Below are 21218 nucleotides of genomic sequence, written 5' to 3' on the forward strand. Positions count from 1 at the left end.
AAACCCAGGGTAAATTTTTTTCCAAAAAAACCATCAGTTCTAACTTATAAGATAATTCCGTTTATACAAGAGCCAATTTTTTATTGAAATACATAAAATTATAATATATATCTTATGTTATTTTATAACTTTTATAATAAATATGATGCAATTTAATTAAATCTGTAATGAGGTGTCAGATAAGGCCTTCTCCAAAACTGTCTAAGCATGGCTGTGAGCTGCTCCACCTCGTAAGTCGTAACTAGTACCCCATTCATTCGCTTATTACTTCTCTGTAGTGCGCACCCACACCCACTCGCTGAGAGTAGTAAAGTTTTGATACTCGCGCTCCTGACCCTCAAAATGGTCAACACCAGTTGACTCGCCTTCTGAGTTTGAGCATGTTCGCGTTCCTCCAAGGGCGAGTATGCGTCGCTGTCCTTACCCGACGTTTGGTCCTCAAAACAATCCACTGCATCGTCGGATCAAAATCTTTGTTTGTCTGCTACTAATTTCAGCCAATGCGTTTATGCCATGTGTCACTTTTTTTTATCTCTGACATTTTATTTAATTATAACATATTATTCATTTAATAGTTTTTTTTTTTTACTTTACTTTCTTTAAGAGACTAATCTCATGATTTATTATCATCATGAGAATATCTTATGTTACAATTCGAAAAGAAGAAAAAAAATATGACAAATAAGCTCACAATTGTAGAGACAGACATTAAAGTTACAGCCACAAACTGTTTTAAAACCTTGAATAGAAGGTTTTAAATTACAAGGTTTAAAGTAATATTTATTTCTATAATATTACTTTTTTTACATATGTTTAATAAACCAATAGTTTTACTTCACTTTTTCCCCTTTGTTTTATAGACAAATATATAAATTCCAATTTTCTTTTTAATTGAAGCATCTGATTATAAATTTAACTATTATTTTGTAATTCATTTTTTAATAAGTAATCATATTAAAACTTGGTAAAAGAGTTTTATCCTTCATACTCGGATTAGTGAGATTCCTTATGTGAGGATTGTTATCTGATGTGAACAAAATTGCAGACCATAATGCGAAAAGTTTTCACGTATAATACTGATATCGTATTCATACATACTATCAAATAATAATTCAATTATACTTAAAATATGTAATTATAAGATATAGTAAATACTAGTTTTCATTCTTTTACAATATTCTCTAAGTAAATTTCAAATAGTTTTGTGTTTTCAATATATTAAAAACAGTATGTTGTTCACTGTATTTTTTTTATAAGATATTAAGATCATTATAAAGGAAAAAATAAAAAAGGATATGTCATCTCTCATAAATTATACCTACCTAAACTAAATACAGTATATATTTCTGACATACAAAGTCCTGTGTCTGAAGGTATAGTGGCAGTCCAATTGTAATTTGCAACAAGGGCATCTAAACCCAGAACCCAATCATCTTTTATTGCAAACTTTTGTGCATTGGAATTTGGAGGCCATAAAAAAGATGCGATGCTACACGCAAACAAGTAGTACAAGTCCAATAAGAAAAGCAAGATAGAAAGATTGGCTAGTTCACACACCTCAATTAATACAACAACACCCTGTTGCTGATAGTTATTATAGAGAGAGTTCGATCAATTCAAGCTTGCAAGCTTAACCATGGAACGGTATGAGATAATTAAAGATATTGGGTCAGGAAACTTTGGTGTGGCAAAGCTGGTCAAGGAAAAATGGAGTGGTGAATTATATGCTATCAAGTTCATTGAGAGAGGCTTCAAGGTTCTATTTTCAAATTCCATGTATCTTTTCTTTTGTCATATCTTAATCTTGTCTTGTGTACATATGTTTTTTAGATTGTCCTTTGTTAATGGGGTTCTATTGGGTTTTGCAGATTGATGAACACGTGCAAAGAGAGATTATAAATCATAGGTCCTTGAAGCATCCCAATATCATTAGATTTAAAGAGGTACGGAATTGGAGACGTTTTTGGTTTCAATGAGTATAAACTCAAAGTGTAATTATTTGCTTTCTCTGAAGAAAATCACTCCCTTTCTTTATCTACTTCTTACCAATTTTGTGAAAAATGAAAATCTATATGCATCCAGGGACATATACACCTAAACTCTTGTCCTAAATTCAATTTTGTCCCATAATGGAATAAATATTCGAGACGGGTTATTAAAGCATGGTTTCTTTCTATCTTCCTCATAATTCAGTTTTATTCTCTACCATATACAGTTCCACGAAGGATCTCAATATTTAGGGTCATTTTTTTGGTTTTTCTTAATAAGAATTTCCAGAATCGTGTAAAGAACCGAACAAGAAATCTTTTCAATTTGATTTAAAAAATTCTTTCTCAGGCAAAAAAGATGGGTGCTTTGAAAGAAGACACACATTACTCCTTTACTCTTGCAACATGAGATGTTACGTTTCCTCTTCATTCAAAGTTCGATTTATCTTTTGTCGCTCCTCATTTATGTATATTATTGTAACTAAATGACTAGTCTAGGTGTGATCTATAACATGTTAGCTAACTGCATCTTGACTTTTATGCCGATTTGTGACATAATTCATCGCAGTTGTTGCTTACTCCAACTCATCTTGCAATAGTCATGGAATATGCTTCCGGGGGAGAACTGTTTGAAAGAATATGCAGTGCTGGGAGATTCAGTGAGGACGAGGTAGATTAGATTAGATTTTAATCATTTATAATAATTGATAACGAAAAGCTTCTGTGGCTTTATGATAGTGCTTTTGTCCAAGATGGCCATTGTATTATTGACCTTTTTAGATTCCAAAACAGTAATAAATTAAGATTGCATCAACTTTACATTTTGCATGAAACAAAGTGGGAGTACTGTTTATTCTTTAAACAAATATACATAGTAGTGTGTGAAATTTCAAATGGCAAGTTGATAGCCTGTTGGCTGCTTTCATATAATTTAATTTTTTGTATTTAACTCTATTTAATTTGTACATCGTATCTAGACTCTTTTTTTTTTTTTTAATTTTATTTTATACATAGTATTTCTTTATTTCACATTCTAGATACTTGTAAACAGAAAATTTCATACTAATTTCTCCTTTTCCATGCATAGGCGAGATATTTCTTTCAGCAACTGATTTCTGGAGTCAGCTATTGCCATTCAATGGTACCGTATTTTTGTCTAATCTGAATCTAAATGGTTTATATTTTTCAATACATGATTCAAATTAAGTCATACTACTTTAAACTAGCTGAAATTGAAGGTGTAATTTTGTCGCAGGAAATTTGCCACAGAGATCTTAAGCTGGAAAACACACTTCTAGATGGAAGCTCAGCACCACGACTTAAAATCTGTGACTTTGGTTACTCAAAGGCAAGAACTTATTAATTATTACTACTTAATTTCATTTAACATGATGTTTCAAATTCTAGTTAATTACTCAACTTTACGTTCGGATCTTTCTTCAGTCATCTGTTTTGCACTCCCAGCCAAAATCAACGGTAGGAACCCCTGCCTATATTGCACCAGAGGTTTTGTCAAGAAGAGAATATGATGGGAAGGTAACTATACATCATCTAAATTTCCCTTTCCAATCATGTAACCGTGGCTTCACTCATTTGGAGCAAATGTTTGGCCACTGATAAGTTCTTATCCTTGAGAATGATTAGGTCGCGGATGTTTGGTCTTGTGGGGTGACCTTATATGTGATGTTGGTTGGAGCATATCCTTTTGAAGACCCAGAAGACCCAAGAAACTTCAGAAAAACACTTCAGGTTAGTTGGACCAATAATAATACGAGTTCCCTTTTAGTTTTCCTAGTGTAATAAATTAGTCACACAATTAATTAATTTATTAATTTTGGATAATTTTGACAGCGAATTCTTAGTGTCCACTATTCAATTCCAGACTATGTACGAATCAGTAAAGAGTGTAGGCACCTTTTGTCTAGAATATTTGTGGCCAACCCGGAAAAGGTACAATTATTTATATGTTAATTTGTTGCATAACATAATAACATTTATTATTATTATTATTATATGATGTTAACTTTGGGTTATATTATTAATTGGAAGCAGAGAATTACCATACCAGAGATTAAAATGCACCCTTGGTTCCTAAAGAATTTGCCACTAGAATTTATGGACGAGGGCGAAGGGGTGTTGCAGAATGATGATCATGTGAATGAAGAGTCATCTGAAATCACTCAAAGCATTGAAGAAATACTGGCCATAGTTCAAGAGGCTAGGAAACCGGGTGAGGGCCCAAAAGTTGGTGAGCAATTTGTTGGGGGCAGCATGGACCTCGATGATATTGATGCGGATGCTGACATCGATGACATTGAGACAAGCGGTGATTTTGTCTGTGCATTGTGAATGATGATGCTTGCACTTTGCACACTATTTCTCCCTCAAAAGCAGTTTAAGATAAGATGTTGTTCCTTGACGAGATAGATAGGGAAGAATCAAACAAAACCTCTCTAGCCTTTACTGCTTTCTTCGTTTTTTTAATGCTTAGCCAAAAAATCAAGACTGTATGCATATGTAATGATTAATAATATAGTAGTAGCTTGGCTTTCTTTCTTCCCTTTTCTCTCTCTCTCTATATATTATAAATAAATAATTTGCGATGTCTCGTTTTCATGTAATTATTATTCTATAAAACGTTAAATGACAAATTCACATTTGAATAATAACTGATCTATCATTGTCGTTGTATCGACATCGTCTAAAAGCACTAGACAACTAATGTAATATGAGGGATGCTGATGCATCATGCTCTCCTTAAAAATGACTAAAATACTAACCTTTTGTTAATTTTTTTAATTGAAAATATATAAATTTTCAAATTTCAAATTAACTTTAAAGACTTTTTGATGGCTAGAACTTTCTTTATTCTCTTATCATATCATATTAGTGAAGTGTATTTCTTATTTTTATTTTAAAAAATAGCAGAATTATAAAATATTAAGATAATAGTTATTTTTTCTCTTTATCATTATCATTGTCATATCTATCATTTCTCTCATTCTGTTTTGTTGTTATTATTATCATAATCACTAATGTTGTTATACCATTGAATTCCAAATAATATATTTAAGAAATAAAATTATTTGTCTTTCCTAATAAAAATTTTCTATATGCATTATCAGAGAATTAAACATCGATCACCATGTTTAAAGGATCGCATCATCTACCAACTTAATAATATAGTTTAAGGCTTCAATATATTTTGTAAAGTTAAGTTTGATTTTAGTATCTTGAAGAATAAAAGCTATTTTTTAATCAATTTTTTTCAATATAACATGTAATTTACGGGAGAAATAAGTATATAATATAAATATTAGACAAGAATATTCTTGGTGTTGGGGTGTTTCTTTATCCTGTTCATTCAGAAAAAAAATAAATTAGACAAGTCGATAATCCATCTATACTAAAACATTGTGCATTCCTTTAAGAAAGGAAATTAATGTCATTGCTCGTTAGGTGCTGGTCATGGTTCCACCTCAAGTATTTAAGACACTTAACGCTCTTCTCTTCTTCAATTTTTTTTATATATCGTTGAGAAGTAAAACAAATTCACAGAAAATTGCAACCTATCAAAGGAGATGCCTACAGCACCAAAACAAAAGACAGATGCGAGAAAATTTATTAGGACTAACATCGATCAATTTTTTTAGGGATTAAAAGCGGAAATCGACTATAGGGAAAAAACAATTAACTCATTTATATTGTAGGCTAACTAAAATCTATTAAAAAAATTCATGGAACTACAAGTAAAAAATTTATATTTTTTGGTAAATACTCTATATTGGAAGGAAAAAGCTTGGATTGGCACAGGCCCAGGTATATTTGGGCGAGTTGCCGAGACAGAAAAGCCCAATCAATTACTGAAGCGCACGAGATTTGCCAAAACCCTACCAAAAGCCTAACGGCATAACTCGCCGGCGAAGCAGAATCAGAAGCAATCAGCGACGACAACAATGGGTGGTGGGGGGAGAGGAGGCAGATCCCGAACTCAGAGAAAGCACTTCCGGCAGAGCAGAGATAACGTGTGGAAGCGTTCCAAATCGGATCCCAATCCTTCTTCCAACGAAAACAATCCCCCGTGGACTCCCTTCGCCACTGAGAACGCCGCTTTCGATTTCTACTACAAAGAGCAGGGGATAGTGGACCCGCAACACTGGGACCAATTCGTCGCAGTTCTCAGAACTCCATTGCCCGCAACCTTCAGAATCAACTCTAGGTCAGACTAACAACAATCACATACTCTCCATTCTATTGTTCTCTTTTCTCATTCGAATGTCGTTTTGTTTCGCAATTGCAGTAGCCAGTTTTCCGACGACCTTCGTTCTCAATTGGAGAATGACTTCCTGCATTCTCTTCGCGACGAGGTACGTTACCTGCTTCCGTTTTTTTTTTTTTTGTTAGTGTTTATTTTTGGTTGTGAACTGAATTGTCGCTTGTAGGTTGTTGAAGGAGGTGAGACGGAGGCTATTCGGCCGTTGCTGTGGTACCCTGGGAACTTCGCTTGGCATTCTAATTTTTCCAGGATGCAGCTCAGGAAGAACCAAACACTTGAGAGGTGAATATTGAATATAATTTCCGACGATCTATATGTTATATATTGGTGGCGTGGGGTTGATGGAGCCACCTCGACTGCGATTTGGGCTCTCTTGTTCTTAAATTTATTGAAATGCATGAACATGCTACTGCCAAATTAAGAATTGAAATGTTATGCCAATTGCTGCATCTGCTGATTATGTTAAAATTTTCAGGTTCCATGAATTCTTAAAGCTAGAAAATGAGATTGGAAATATCACAAGACAGGAAGCTGTCAGTATGGTGGGTCACTTTATATACTCTTTTAATCAATCATGTTGTTACAAAATGATTTTCTTTTATTTTAGAATTTTGAATTCTTTAGTACCTGTAGGATACTAATTGTTATAAACTTTCAAGAATTCAACTAATGTCACTCTAATGGTTGTTTGAAATATAGGTTCCTCCCCTCTTCTTGGATGTGCATTCAGATCATTTTGTGCTTGATAGTAAGCAATTTGTAGTGTATAAAGTACTTTATGTTGTTTTACCAGCCCTTAATTTATATTTGCTTAATTTTGAATTCAAACTTCAGCAATTCTGACTATTTTATTTTTTCTTTCCTTTTTTCAGTGTGTGCTGCACCAGGTTCAAAAACATTCCAATTGCTTGAGATTATACACCAATCATCTAAAACAAGATCACTACCTGATGGAATGGTATGTGCAGTTTTAATTACAAAAATGCTGATATCTGTTTCTGCCCTTTATTCATTGTTTTTATCATGTATTTTGGTAGTTAGCAGCATTTTGATTTTCTTGACTAAAGAGATATCTAAATTTGACCTGTAATGATTGGGCCAGCTACATATGCAACAGTTTTTATTAATTTTTATTTTATTTTTATAATTAGGTTATAGCAAATGATCTCGATGTCCAAAGATGTAATCTTCTCATCCACCAAACAAAAAGAATGTGCACAGCCAACCTAATTGTTACAAATCACGAAGCTCAGCACTTCCCAGGATGCCGTTTAAACAGGAATTATGAAAGGATGGAGTTAGATAACAATATTAGCCAACTGTTATTTGATCGTGTTCTATGTGATGTCCCATGCAGTGGAGATGGTACCCTTCGTAAGGCACCTGATCTATGGAGGAAATGGTAGTTTTTATTCCTTTATCTAGCTCCACTTTTTTTATCTTCTTTTCAATCTTTAAACTATTTTTAATACTTATTTTACCTTTTTGCAGGAACACAGGGATGGGACATGGCCTTCACAGCCTACAGGTTTTAATTGCTATGCGAGGTGCTTTTTGATTGCTTTCTGTTTCCAATTTAGGGCCTGCCAACATTAGTCTTGTGTTCTGTTTCCTTATATGGTGCTATCATCATACTCTTTTTTTTCAGCTAGAAAATTAGTAATAGCCAACAGGGGTTGTCTCACATTGACCTTTTGTTCAAGACATTTGCTTTAGGCAATATATTATTTCACTAATCACTAGAAATCCTTGCTGAAGTTTGGTCAAGGATAGCCTCCCCTCAACCAGAAAATTTTTGTAGCCATTTAAAAAAAGAAGATTGATTATAAGATGCCTTAAGTCTATGATTGGATTCATCCCTGACTGTGTGTGTGTTTAAATTGACCAGGATCATTAAGTGAAACTTTTTGTGCTTCCAGATTAAGTTTGCTTTGTAAATTACTGTTCTGTGCTTTTTTCCAAATCTTTGAAAGAGAGCACATTTGCATTATGTTGAGCCTGAAGGACCAGACCAGTAATTTTCCAAGAATTTATATTTTAGAAATACAAAACAATGATTGTATTTCTGAATAAATCTGGTTTTAATGACCAGATTTGCTGTACAGGACTACAGGCACTCAGCACACAAGAGTTTTCCCTTCAAGAAATATTCTCCTATTTCTTATTTCTCCTGACATATACTTTCAAAGGCTTATTACCCTCCATCAATTTCTTTAATGCACTATTATTGACTGAAATTGATTGGAAACCAAAAAATTGTGTCTTACTCCTTTTTAATTAGCCCCCAACATGATTTTGTAATTTCCAATTTATGGAAACCAATAATAACGTGTTAGAATGAAATTGTTACTAGCACTCCTCATTTCTCAATGTATCATTATCGTGCTTATTATGTGTCTTCTGAAGATGACAGACATTCTTACACCAAGGAATGGTTTCATATTATGCACTTTAAATTGATTTTCTCTTTTTGCTCACTTTAATAAACAGATATAGTGTGGTAAAAAAACTACCTTGTTTTTTGTCTTGGCTAAATAGAAATGCACTAGGGTTTGTGATATTTATCTAAGATGATTTTGTCTATTAACATTCTCAGGTTTATCTCTACTTAAAATTGGTGGAAGAATGGTCTATTCAACATGCTCAATGAATCCTATTGAGAATGAAGCTGTGGTTGCTGAGGTAATCTACCTTGAAAGCTCTATACTTTGTTGAAGCCGTGCTTTTTTTGAGCTTTCCCCTTAAAAGTGCTTTGATATATTAATATCAACAAAAAGATTAATTACATTGATTTGAAGCATGGTTTGATTTCTAAGATTAATTACATCCTATTCCTCATTCACTGCTTTGGCTGTTTGCAGTGTAGCAATTCTATGCAGTTTTCTCTCCCTTTCACTTCCTGACAAACTAGATGAATGCTTTTTCTCCCATGTTACATGAATTGTTTCTCTCCCTCTCACTCCCAACATTTTTTAAAGAATATTTTGGGTGGTAATTTATGACAAATAACCAGTGAATTAAGTCTGAGTATTTATTTTACCGCTGATGTTTTTGCTAGAATCCAGTGCAATATTTGGTGCTTTTTCAAAACTATTTTAAGTTTTTAGCTTATGGAAAAGTTATTAAACAACATTTTTAGTCAATTTTTTTAACTAAAAGCATTTTTTCCTTTTAGCAAAAGAGACAAATGAGAATATAAAGAGAAGCGCTGCTCAATCCTTTTTTTTTCTTTATGCCCTCTTTTGTGTCATGTTGCAGGTTTTGCGAAGGTGTGGAGGGTCTGTTAAACTTCTTGATGTCTCTAGTGAGCTTCCACAACTTATTCGTCGGCCAGGTCTCAGGAGATGGAAGGTTTGTGTTTGCTGTGACCAACTTACCATTTATTTTTTTAAGAAGTCAGAGTTTTGAAGAAAATACATGTAATATTAATAAACAAATATGTTCCCTACCTATACATCTCAAAGTTTTAGTGTGTATCTCATCTTTGCGGATTCTCTTGGAGACAATGCCCTCTTACATTATGTGATTTGAGTATTTGACAATGTTAAGGCTGGTTGGCTTTCTTATCTTCCTCTGTTCTTTCCTCTGGACAATATTCAGTGTCCAATGTAGTGTACTTTCCTTACGGTAGCTGTGGGTAAAAGAAACTAGGTGCAAGCTAGGCTGAAAATGTTTGTTTCATCAGTTGTGTTTGAATTTTGATGCACTTAAAATGCTGTTTTTCTGATTTGTTTTTGTTTGGAATGTGACCGGTAGTGAATTCTTTCTAATCTAATTTCTGCTATTTGATATGTTGAATGTCTGTCAAGTTACCAACATTCATGTCCATGGTATAAAATCAATTTCTAAACAGAAAATTCTTAAGTTTATCCAACTTGAACATGCATTCTTTATAGAAGCTGTTGGTTCCTTTTGTGGCTTCAAATGTGGAAGGGGTTAACTTTGTTTTGTAGCTGCATGCATTAAATTTTTTTTAAAGGTGTTTGATTTTGGAGATGCAGGTATATGACAAGGGCACTTGGTTGGTCTCTTACAAAGATGTTCCTAAGTATCGTAGAAGTGTAATTCTTTCCAGTATGTTTCCTTCTGGCAGAGGCCATCATGATCTTGTGGATAGTAGTTGTAGTGTTGATCCAGAGGGCGTTACTAATGGTATTAATGGAAATGCTGGAGATGGTGTTCAAGCAGTTGAGAATCCTGTGATGTCCGAGTCTGGTGCGGAAGTTTGCGATTTCCCTCTAGAGCGTTGCATGAGGATAGTGCCTCATGATCAGAACACTGGAGCCTTCTTCATTGCTGTACTGCAAAAAGTTTCTCCTCTGCCAGGTAGTTTTTCTTATGACCATATTTGTTTCTCTCTCTCTGGTCTGTTAACAGATAGTGATGAAATTTTGGTGAACATAGGAAAATAATTCCAATTTTCCATTTCTGCCCTGTTTATGTTCATTTTGTCAGACCTTTCTTTGCTTGCCATAATAGATTTTTTTTCTTTCTTGCAGCAATTACAGAACAAACAAAAATAAAAAATGATGAGCAATATGTAGAACCCGCAAACCAGAGTCTTAATGATGCACAAGTACCACATATTACTTCATCAGAAAGTGCACACGAAGAAGTCTTCAAAGCAGTGTCTGAGGAAAATGTAGATGACGCTGAACCCAACACTGAAGATTTGGAAGTTGGTCCTGTTACATGTGAAGAACAGAATTCCAAGGAAACTCAAGAACCTGATAATGTACAAAACACAGCAAAGAGGGTTCCAGGCAAAAGAAAGCTACAAATTCAAGGCAAATGGAGGGGTGTTGACCCTGTTGTCTTTTTCAAAGATGAAACAATTATTAATAGTATAAGGGATTTCTATGGAATTGATGAGCGTTTTCCATTCAATGGTCACCTTGTTACAAGAAACAGTGATACAAATCATGTGAAAAGAATTTATTATATCTCCAAGTCAGTCAAGGATGTTCTTGAGTTGAACTTCAAAGTTGGGCAGCAACTTAAAATAACATCAATTGGCCTGAAGATGTTTGTAAGTATAATTTATTCTCAATTAAGAGATACTGTTGTTTTTGTTAGTATTATTATTTTATGTGGTTGCTTTATTTATCCTCCATGCTACAAATTGTAAAAATAGTTTATGTTGATGTTAAAATTTCTTCATTAGAAGGGGCCCAAAAACATAGGTAGTTTATGTTGATGCTACTAGTTATACAGGCATTGAAGACTGATCTAGGCAAGGGAGACAAATTTAGTCAGAATTTGATTAGTAAAAGTGACGTGTAAAATTTATTTGACATTTTGAGGTTAAAGAAGTCGATAGTAATTCTGAGTCATTTCATAAATTGTTTCCGTACCTAGGCATTTCTATGACAGTTTAATTCATGTTGATTTTTATCGGATATGAATTATAGTCATTTCTCATTTAATTTTGACATATGATGGTAAGGAACTAAGGATTAATTGTAACCTAATAAATGAATAATTCATGTATAACAGTTTTACAAACCAAATTCTTTTTGGATCGATCTAGAATATCACAAGTGACATGCATTCTGTTAGTTATTGACCCAATCTACACCATTTAGTAATAAGTAAATTTTATTTCATTCCTACTTGTATTGCGAAATATTTATTGGTCAGTCCAGGTCTGTGATAAATAAGCTTTGATTAATTCCTTAGACCGAGTGAAATATACTTTCATCTTGCAGGAAAGACAAACAGCGCGAGAAGGTAGCTCTGCATCATGTGCTTTCCGGATATCATCCGAAGGATTGCCCCTTATTCTCCCATACATAACCAAACAGATTCTGCATGCATCTCCTGCAGACTTCAAGCATATTCTGCAGAACAAAGAAGTAAAATTTGAAGATTTTAATGATGCTGAGTTTGGTGAAAAGGCAGCAAACCTATTGCCAGGCTGTTGTGTGGTAATTCTGCATATAGGTATGTATCACCACGCATGCCATAGAGAAGTTTAATACCCATTGGCATCGACATATTTGTTTATAAAACCTTCTTTTTCTGCAGGGAACACACTTGCTGCAGAGTCTCTCCAAGTGGATGAGTCAACGATAGCCATTGGATGCTGGAAGGGTAGGGCGAGATTGTCAGTGATGGTTACTGCAATGGACTGCCAAGAACTACTTGAAAGGCTTTTAATACGGTTTGACACTGAAAAGGGTTCCTCTGGGCATGCAGACAAATCCTCTAATGATGTGCAAGAGTTGAACAGTATAAATGATGGCGTGAAAGTTACTGTGAGTTAAAAGTGAACTATTTAACAGATATTCTTTACTCTGTTGTAACAGATATTTATGCTATTTGTCATTTACAGAAATGGTGATTTTGTCCACCATTATTTTGCTTGTTTTTGTTAAACGATAGTGAAAAAACTCGTCATTATTTTCATACACAGGCGCTGGTCCATATTTGTATTAATATTATTCTATAGTTTTGGTTTCATAAATTGCTTCTGGGAAACTCTTTTGCTATACGCTTTAGAGGTACAACATGAATTTTTTTTTGTAAAGTCGTTCCTAGCGCATCTAAGTTATTATTGACATGGAACTGGTAGATTTTAGTCGTCCTAGCTACAATGTGCTTGCTTGCTTTTAGTTTGAGATGCTTAAAATGTCTATTGCGGTAGTTAACATTGACAATACTCTACGTGCAATATTTGACGTACTTTTCCGTTGAACTTACTGGCAGTTGAAATCAATTCGAATTGGCGCGATACATTCAGGGTTTTGGTTGAGTAAAAAGAAATTGAATAAAAGTGAACTGTGATGATAATTTTAAATTAAAATAGTCTAAAAAAGAGTTTTACATCATTTTAGTGTTTATTTTTCTCTTTTTTATTTTATTTTCACTTAAAGGAACAAATGAGATGAAAATTTTAAATTAAAGTAATATAAAAGTGTGGAACTCATCTAATGGGTGTCTCAATGACTATTGATGAAGTGATATATATCTAAACATATCATACAATAATTATTTAAGGTTGACACGTGATATGTCATATTTAGTTGCATGTTACTATTAATAAATACTTATAAGAATTATTTTTAAAACTTTTTAAATTTTTAAGAATTAAAAGAATAAAATCAAAATTCATCACATTTAAGTAGATTAACAAACATTAAATTTAATTTAAATTTAAAAACTATTTTATTGTAATACCTGCATTTTTAAGCATAATTTCACTTCTCTCTTTTTTTTTTAATATCAAGATCTCGCATTATTTCACTTGACAAAATGTCAATTATACAATTTGGAGGATCACTAAATTAGAGTATGGTATATCTTTAAGTAAATCCTTACACTTTATATTTAATTGTAAAGGATTAATTCCTTTACAATATCATTTCTAAGCAAATCAAAGTTTCTTAACTTCAATTCTTCAATTCTTTTAAAATTAATTTTGTAAAATCTAAAATAGACAAACCCATTAATTACATATTCAAATCTTAAGATTATTAATTCAACGATTAGCACTTTATTAAGCCATTACCTTTGTCTTAATCTTCTAACAAGTTCCACTATTGATGGCGTTGGTTCTGGATTTATGAAGAAACCTTGTACGAAAGTTCATGATTGCAGGGGCTTACATGATGACCCCATTGGAAAAATATAGCAATGTCAAACTATAACCACGAGTGATGATATTTTCATATTCGATAAGTTCCAAGTCCACGCAATTCACCTACAGTGTATATTAAACCAAGCAATTGTTCAAAGAAAAAAAAAACAATTTGTATCTACTTTCATTTTAGTTTTTACTCAGCAACCCAAACAAATTAAATTTAAATGTACAGAAAGCAATGCGCCAAACCTTTAAAATTTGGTAATAAGAACACAACCATGAAATACACTAAATAGAAACAAATTATAAATAAAGTCAAGATGATTGACAACACATATTCCTCTTGGCAGGGATTTCTTGTGCAGGGCCTGGAACAATAATCTTCTGGCCAGACAAAGATGCCGAGTTCCCATTTCCCTGATTTTCATCAGCAGTTAGGTTCTTCTTGTTGACAATGTTGTATATTTCTGTCAAGACAGTTATGAAGGCTGTTTCAACATTAGTTGCTTCTAGTGCTGAGGTCTCTAAGAAAAATAAACCTTCTTTCTCAGCAAATTCTTTTGCATCCTCGGTGGGTACATCACGCTGGCTCTCAAGATCACATTTGTTTCCTATAAGAATGATGACTATGTTCTTGTCAGCATGGTTGCGCAGTTCTTCTAACCAACGTGGTATGTGATCAAAGGTTTGGCGTTTAGTGATGTCATAAACCAACATTGCCCCCACAGCACCCCTGTAGTATGCACTCGTAACTGCTCTGTATCTGTTTCATAAACCATTGAAAATGAAATATTAGGTTAAACTGAAATTTGGCATTTAATGTACTTGTAAGTCAACCAACCATTCGAACCACCAAGCAATGATAAGAAATAATCTTAATTAATCTTGTGAAGAAGCACTAACTAGATATAAATTGCATGCAAGAAAAAATAGTTCTTTGCTACACTGATGATTACTAACAAGTGAGAAAAAGGAAAGCATGTCCAAAACTAATTATGTTAGCAAGTACAATTGAACTAAATGATGTCCCATGCTAAAGCTACTTGATCAAAATTGACAAGTTCTAAAACACTTATTATTAAAGTTTCTGAAGGATCAACAACAACAACAACACCAATAATAAAAGCCGTTCAAAATAATAATAATAAAAGATTGAGATGATAGATGGTGAAAATAATAGAGATACCCAAGGAACTCTTCAAGTATGAACCATTTGCATAGATTGCCCATGCAGCCAATTTCATGAATAGTCCATCGTAGTTTGTTCTGAGTTCTGTCTGTGTGCGCTAAATCTCAAGATAAACAACGGTTTTAAACTGAGGCTTTTTGTACTTCATATTTGAAAATCAGTTATTTTTCAAAATCTCAATAAATGGAGAATGGTGACTGCTAGTTGAAAATGGGAAATATAAATAATAAGAGTCTAAGTCTTCCTTACAAATTTAAGCAACTAATTTCTCTATACTCTGTAAAACGTCACATCATATCACATTAAACAACTTATGCAATAGTTCATGCATTACCATCAGTTGGAATACCATCCCAAAATAATACCAAAATTTACACATGCATGCGATGTTCCAAATTCTGTTTTCATTTTCCTTTTGTTTACAAATTATTATTGCATTTATTTGCCATATTCATATAGCTTGAAAATGCAGAGTATTATAAGTCGAGAAAGAAAAACCAAAGGCACAGATGCATCAGCTTGAAAGGCAACAACTTTGTATAACGATTTATCAAAAGGCATTAGTATCAATTCCTTTAAAGTTGACATAAATTTATCATAACATAGACAATAGCAGCATCGATCGACCAAAAAAGAAAAGACAATAGCAGCATCCAGCAATGCAAATGCAAGCTTAAATCTAACGGGATTATATATAGCTTGGAGTTTTAATAATAACTGCATCATCCACAAAAAAAAAAAAAAAAAAGAGGCTGCAACAGCAACACAATGGCATTGTGGCCAGAAATTCGTTCCACTGCAGTTTTTTTTACTAAAAAAATACTGTTGCGAACTTCAAAAAACTGAGGTGGGGTAATTAACAGCATCCCGGCAATTTCGGTAACTGAGAGTCTGAGACCACAGTCACAACTCAAAATCATCTGTACAAATAACTAATTCTAATTCTAATGTATGTAGCCACAAGGTCATGATTTTTCCGGTCTTTGCAGCAGCCATGTTAACAACATTTGTCTATAATTTTTCACAGTATCCAGGATTGTGACAAAACTGCAGGCACCACAATTTAAAACCTTGTTCAAGGTTTTAGAAAGTTGTTTGCAATCACAACCACAGTCCCAAAATCAAGGTTTTTGGTCTTAAGTCAGATTTGTTAACAATTTTTCTCAAAATAAAAGATTACAACGAAACTGCATGTATGAGTGTGACTGCAATTTAAAATCTTATCCACAAATATGGAGGAGACAAAGAAATGATCAATGAAATTGGTAGAAAGAAAAAAATTATTTTACGAAGTGATAAATTGGCTCAATTGTATTTGGTCAAAATTAACGAAAATCACGGTGATCAGCAACATATAGTGTTCGTGGAACACGAATTGGTAGCAATAAGAAACTTCCTTTCCACTTTATGAATGTATTATTGGATCGAATTTTCCTTGTTTCGTGGTAAAGTCCTCAGACTCATCCTTGTCCATGTTCTATACCGTCTCTTTTTTTTGTCCTTTTCGTGTTTCAGTCACATATCATCAATTACCAATACACAACGTGATGATCACAATAGATCAGCTCAGAAACCTTAGTTAACAGACAAATCCACGCGATCAGATCACGCGCGAACAAAACTAAGAATTAAGAACTATGGAAAACGAAAGAAGTTATGGAGTACCGTTCTTGGCCAGCAGTGTCCCAGATCTGAGCCTTAACGGTCTTGTGATCTATGACCAAGGTCCTTGTCTGAAATTCAACACCGATGGTGGACTTGGAGTCCAAGCTGAACTCGTTCCTCGCAAACCGAGCTAGTATCTGCGACTTCCCCACCGCCGAGTCCCCTATCAGCACCACCTTGAACACGTAGTCTATCCTCTGGTTCGCGTCCCCATACCCTCCTCCTGCACCTGCCATTTCCACTCTTTTTCACCTCCACAACTCACTTACATATACATATACATATATATAGTGTCTCTGTTTTGGTGTTTCTTTCGCTTTAATGCTAAAACCAATTAAAAGCCCACACTCTTTTTCGTTATTGGCTTTTTGACTGAAGGAACACTTATTTGTTTGTTTTATTATATATACTATGCCAGGTATTAATATTTTTTTACATGATTAAAATTTTGAAATATAATTTTCATATAAAATAAATTATGTGAGAGATATATTTATTTTTAGGGTGCATTCATAATCATTAATAAAGATAGTTATGATTTTATCAATAAAATTTTTGTTGTAATAAGCCACGTGTGCATGATTATTGGAGAGGAGGGGTGGGACACGTGTCACGTGACTGGTGCAGAAATGAAGAAGTGGCAGGTTGTTTGTGTTTGATGAGAGGAAGAACGGTTGAGGACAGCTCTTACTTTCCAGAGATCGCAGCTATCTACGCGTTGCGGATTTCTCGGGTGAGTTGTCTGATTGATACTGTTGACAAAAATACAGATACTTCGCCTCATGCCCACACATTAATGTTGCAAATAATTATTTTTAAGTTTATTATAACATTATTTCTGTTAGATCTAGTGATCAACTAATTTTATTTGTCACTACTCTACCAAAAAAAAAAACTAATTTTATTTGTAAATAAATATCGCTAAACTTCAACTTTTATTAAGATATCATTCGAGAGAAGAAAATAAGACTTAACAAAAAAAACTCGAAAAGGTTGGATTAAACGCCGGCAAAAAAAAATCTACATTTAATTCGTATTCAAATTATAAGAGGTATATTAAATTATGATTTTAAAACACTATTTTAGGATTAAAAAACTTTAGTAGACTTTAAACATTATATAAGAATATTATAACTTATCAAATTTTTTAATAGACTTTTATGATAATTTGTATTTTAGTGAATTTACATATAAAAATTTAAAGGATTTTATAAATTTATAAAATTTAAAAGGATTATGTGAATTTTTAAAAATAAATTCAAAATTACAAGAATTGCTGAAGAAAATAATAATAAATGATGAGACTATGATAAAAAAAAAAAAAAAAAAACCATCATAATTTTTTAATCTTTAAATAACTAAATTAATTTTAGTTTTATGTTTTTATGTTTAACCCTTATTACTATAATATTTTTTCATCCTCACTTTTGGATTTGAATAATAAATTTAAAATTATATGTTAGTTTTTTTATTACTACAACTATTTCATAATAAATTCAATTACATATTAGTGATGAGGGCAAAAATTTTATAGGAGAATTATTGAGTTATATGAATAACAAAATTAAGGGTGACGGTCATAGAAAAAAACATTACAAATTATATTATATTATTGTTAACATTAGTTTAATTTAAAAAACAAACGGAAAAGTGCATAGGAAAAAAAGTATATTTGATAGTTTTTATTTCAAAATAATAACATATGCACCTTGAAAAATATTTAAGAGAAAGATAATATATATGATGAAAGAAAATAAAATATGATAACCAATATAAAAAGAAAAAGAAAAATCTAACAAAATCTCAAAGATTTTGATAAGATTGTTTTGTAGATGTTTAATATTTAAAAAATCTGATAAAATCCAACAAAACTCTTCTTTAAAATCAATCCATCAAAATGTATATATTTTTAAATAAAAAAAATCTTTTTAAACCATTTGAAATCCTAATATAATAGAACCCTACGTTTCATAAATAGAATCGTATTCATTTGATAGCACATTCTAGTAGAATGAATTAGAATGTCTATATTAGATTTGAGCTTCTAAGTAAAGGCCCAAACCTGGAGAAAATCCAAATTTTTTTTTTTTTAGTCAAACCTAATTTGTCCAATGTCAGGAAGACTAAATAAACTTACATTTTTTTGTCGTAAAAAGAAATTGAAACTGAAGTTCTACATTTCATTGAGCGAGTTTGACTAGAGCTTGTGATGAGTTATAACAATGCCAAAAAAAATCCTTTCGACTTCTAAATTGAGAGCCAAACTCAATGGGAGACTAGTTTTTACATTTTTTTTAATGCATGCTAAAATACATTTGGCCATGACTGAATCATGCTAGGAAGATCCAAATTTAATCTGTTTTTAAAATTTTAAAGTCAAGTTTTATATTTCATCGACCAAGATTCAAGTTAAGTTGATTCTAAATTTGATGTGAGTCGCAGATTATATTAAATAAGACTACAATTTTTATATTTCATTTTTAGGTTTCTAAAATAAGATCTAAGTATAGTATGTATTGACATTTTGTGAATTAAGTTCAAATGAGTTAAAGTGCGTCATATTTAATTCATGCTTAAAATTTAAAATTTAAACTTTAAATTATATATTTACCAAGTGAGTTTAGGTTAGGCCAATTAAATACTTGATACTACTTATCGTGAATTATAATATGTTAAGGCGCATGTTGAATTTAGTTTTATGAAATAAGGCTTTAAGAATGACGAAAATATGATTTGTATAAACTTTTGGCTAGCTAAACTCAAATTAAGCTAAAATGGCATAAATTTAGTTTGTATTCAAAATTTAAAGATTAAGTCTAACATTTATCAACGGGTTTTTTTTGGGACGAGGAGTAAGCTTGATGCAAGTTAAGGATCATACTGGCTTAAGCCAAAAGGCTCAAATTCATTTGGAGCTTTTAAAATAAGACCTAAGACTAGTGAAAAGTATAATTTGAATATATTTTGCGATCTAAGATATCACGTCATGATTACATTTGGTTAAAAAAACCAAATTTTATTTCGTGCTCAGCATTTAAAGCTCGAGTGTCACATCTCATCGTTAGGTTTAAAAATATTTAATTAACCAGACCAATTTTATCACATTTATTCATTTAAGGAAGACTGAGTGAAAAGAAAACAAAGTTGTTAGGTTTAAAAATATTTAATTCATCTGACCAATTTTATCACATTTATTCATCTAAGGAAGACGGAGGGAGAAGAAAATAAAGTTGTTTAATTATGTCGAACAATATCGAAAATGATAATATTGTTTTTTTTACGGCGGGACAAAACAATTTTTAAAAACTTAAAATAATACTAACTCTTTTTTTTCTTATTTCTAAAGTGAGTTAAAATGTTTTTAAATTTTATTTTAATCTTCTTTATCTAAACAAGTCTTATTTTTCAAGATGAATTTTTAAAAATAAACTAAATACTTAAAAACATCCAAAACAATGAGTCAATAACTTAGTATATTTAGTCGAGTTTACCAAAAATAAAGATGATTTTTTGTTGAAAAGATAAAGACGAATTTATTTCAAGGTGTTTAAGACATAAATTCAATTAAAATGACAAAATCATATAATTGAAAAAATTAATTGAATTGCATTATCTTTCAAATATAAAAGTTAGAATTAATTTTTCTAAAAAAGTTAGAATTATTCTAAAAATTGAATTGAATTTTTTTACGTCAAATTATTCTAAAAAAAACTATAATTAATTATTCTAAAAAAAGTTTGAATTATGCGTATTTATCAATTTTCTTACAATGTCTCGGTTAATTTGATTATCTTTTTGGATATGAACATAAATTTCAAGTAGAGTCCGGTCAATTCAAATAAAATGAAAGTTAAATTAAATAACAAATACAATTTGATAAACTTATTAAATTGAAAATATTTTTAAATCTAAATTTTTAAAATAATATAATAAAACCTAATCTCTCTCGTTATATATATATATATATATATATATATATATATATATATATATATATATATATATATATATAACTTTTTTTTATCATTTTTATATATTCATGATCTTTCTTATAATGTTTCAGGTCCATTTTACTCTCTTTTTTAATTTGTACCTAAATTATAAAAATGACAATTATCTTGAAATTACATTTATAATAAATTAATAAAATAAAGACATGTCTTTTTTTTTTTTTTAATTATCTCGAGTATTTCTCAATCAAGAGCCAAAGATTAAAGCTTTGAGGTATACAAATTCATCTAAGAAGATGTCTTTTTTCAAAATATAATTTCCAATACACACAAATTTATGAATCAATTTTTTGACTGCATATTTAAGAGAAATAGTTATATATCAACCATATAGTTTGTAAATAAAGATGGATTATTGTATGAGAGTAAAAGATAGATCTGTTATGTTTTTTTTTTATTATCATTATTCATATTAATTAAGGATATTTTTTATCCGTTAAAATAAAAAAAAAATATTAAGATATTTATAATATTTATATAATATATTTAGTAAATAAAACTAGACTCA

At 31.6% G+C, this 21218-nt stretch overlaps 3 protein-coding genes across 3 annotated transcripts; 2 read left to right on the forward strand and 1 right to left on the reverse strand.

The window, feature by feature from the left end:
* Positions 1-1292: 1292 nt before the first annotated feature.
* On the forward strand, positions 1293-4540 carry LOC100807981 (serine/threonine-protein kinase SAPK2). The gene is made up of 9 exons (XM_003531290.5): positions 1293-1756; positions 1869-1943; positions 2557-2658; positions 3076-3129; positions 3244-3336; positions 3432-3524; positions 3633-3737; positions 3840-3938; positions 4041-4540. The coding sequence occupies exons 1-9, from the start codon at positions 1637-1639 to the stop codon at positions 4335-4337; spliced, it is 1038 nt and encodes a 345-aa protein (XP_003531338.1). The 5' UTR covers positions 1293-1636; the 3' UTR covers positions 4338-4540.
* A 1254-nt stretch (positions 4541-5794) lies between these two features.
* LOC100808859 (RNA cytosine-C(5)-methyltransferase NSUN2) lies at positions 5795-12730 on the forward strand. Its single transcript, XM_003531292.4, has 14 exons — positions 5795-6207; positions 6289-6355; positions 6431-6546; positions 6740-6806; positions 6964-7012; positions 7137-7222; positions 7416-7666; positions 7756-7811; positions 8861-8946; positions 9523-9615; positions 10266-10590; positions 10764-11293; positions 11973-12207; positions 12292-12730. Exons 1-14 carry the CDS (start codon positions 5945-5947, stop codon positions 12528-12530), a joined length of 2463 nt encoding a protein of 820 aa, XP_003531340.1. The 5' UTR covers positions 5795-5944; the 3' UTR covers positions 12531-12730.
* Positions 12731-13991: 1261 nt separating this feature from the next.
* On the reverse strand, positions 13992-17074 carry LOC100780896 (ras-related protein Rab11A). Its single transcript, XM_014778938.2, has 2 exons — positions 16701-17074; positions 13992-14609 (listed from the first exon to the last, which is right to left on the reverse strand). Exons 1-2 carry the CDS (start codon positions 16934-16936, stop codon positions 14162-14164), a joined length of 684 nt encoding a protein of 227 aa, XP_014634424.1. The 5' UTR covers positions 16937-17074; the 3' UTR covers positions 13992-14161.
* Between the last annotated feature and the right edge of the window lie 4144 nt (positions 17075-21218).

The sequence above is a fragment of the Glycine max genome, chromosome 8, assembly GCF_000004515.6.
Source record: "Glycine max cultivar Williams 82 chromosome 8, Glycine_max_v4.0, whole genome shotgun sequence".
Lineage (NCBI taxonomy): Eukaryota > Viridiplantae > Streptophyta > Magnoliopsida > Fabales > Fabaceae > Glycine > Glycine max.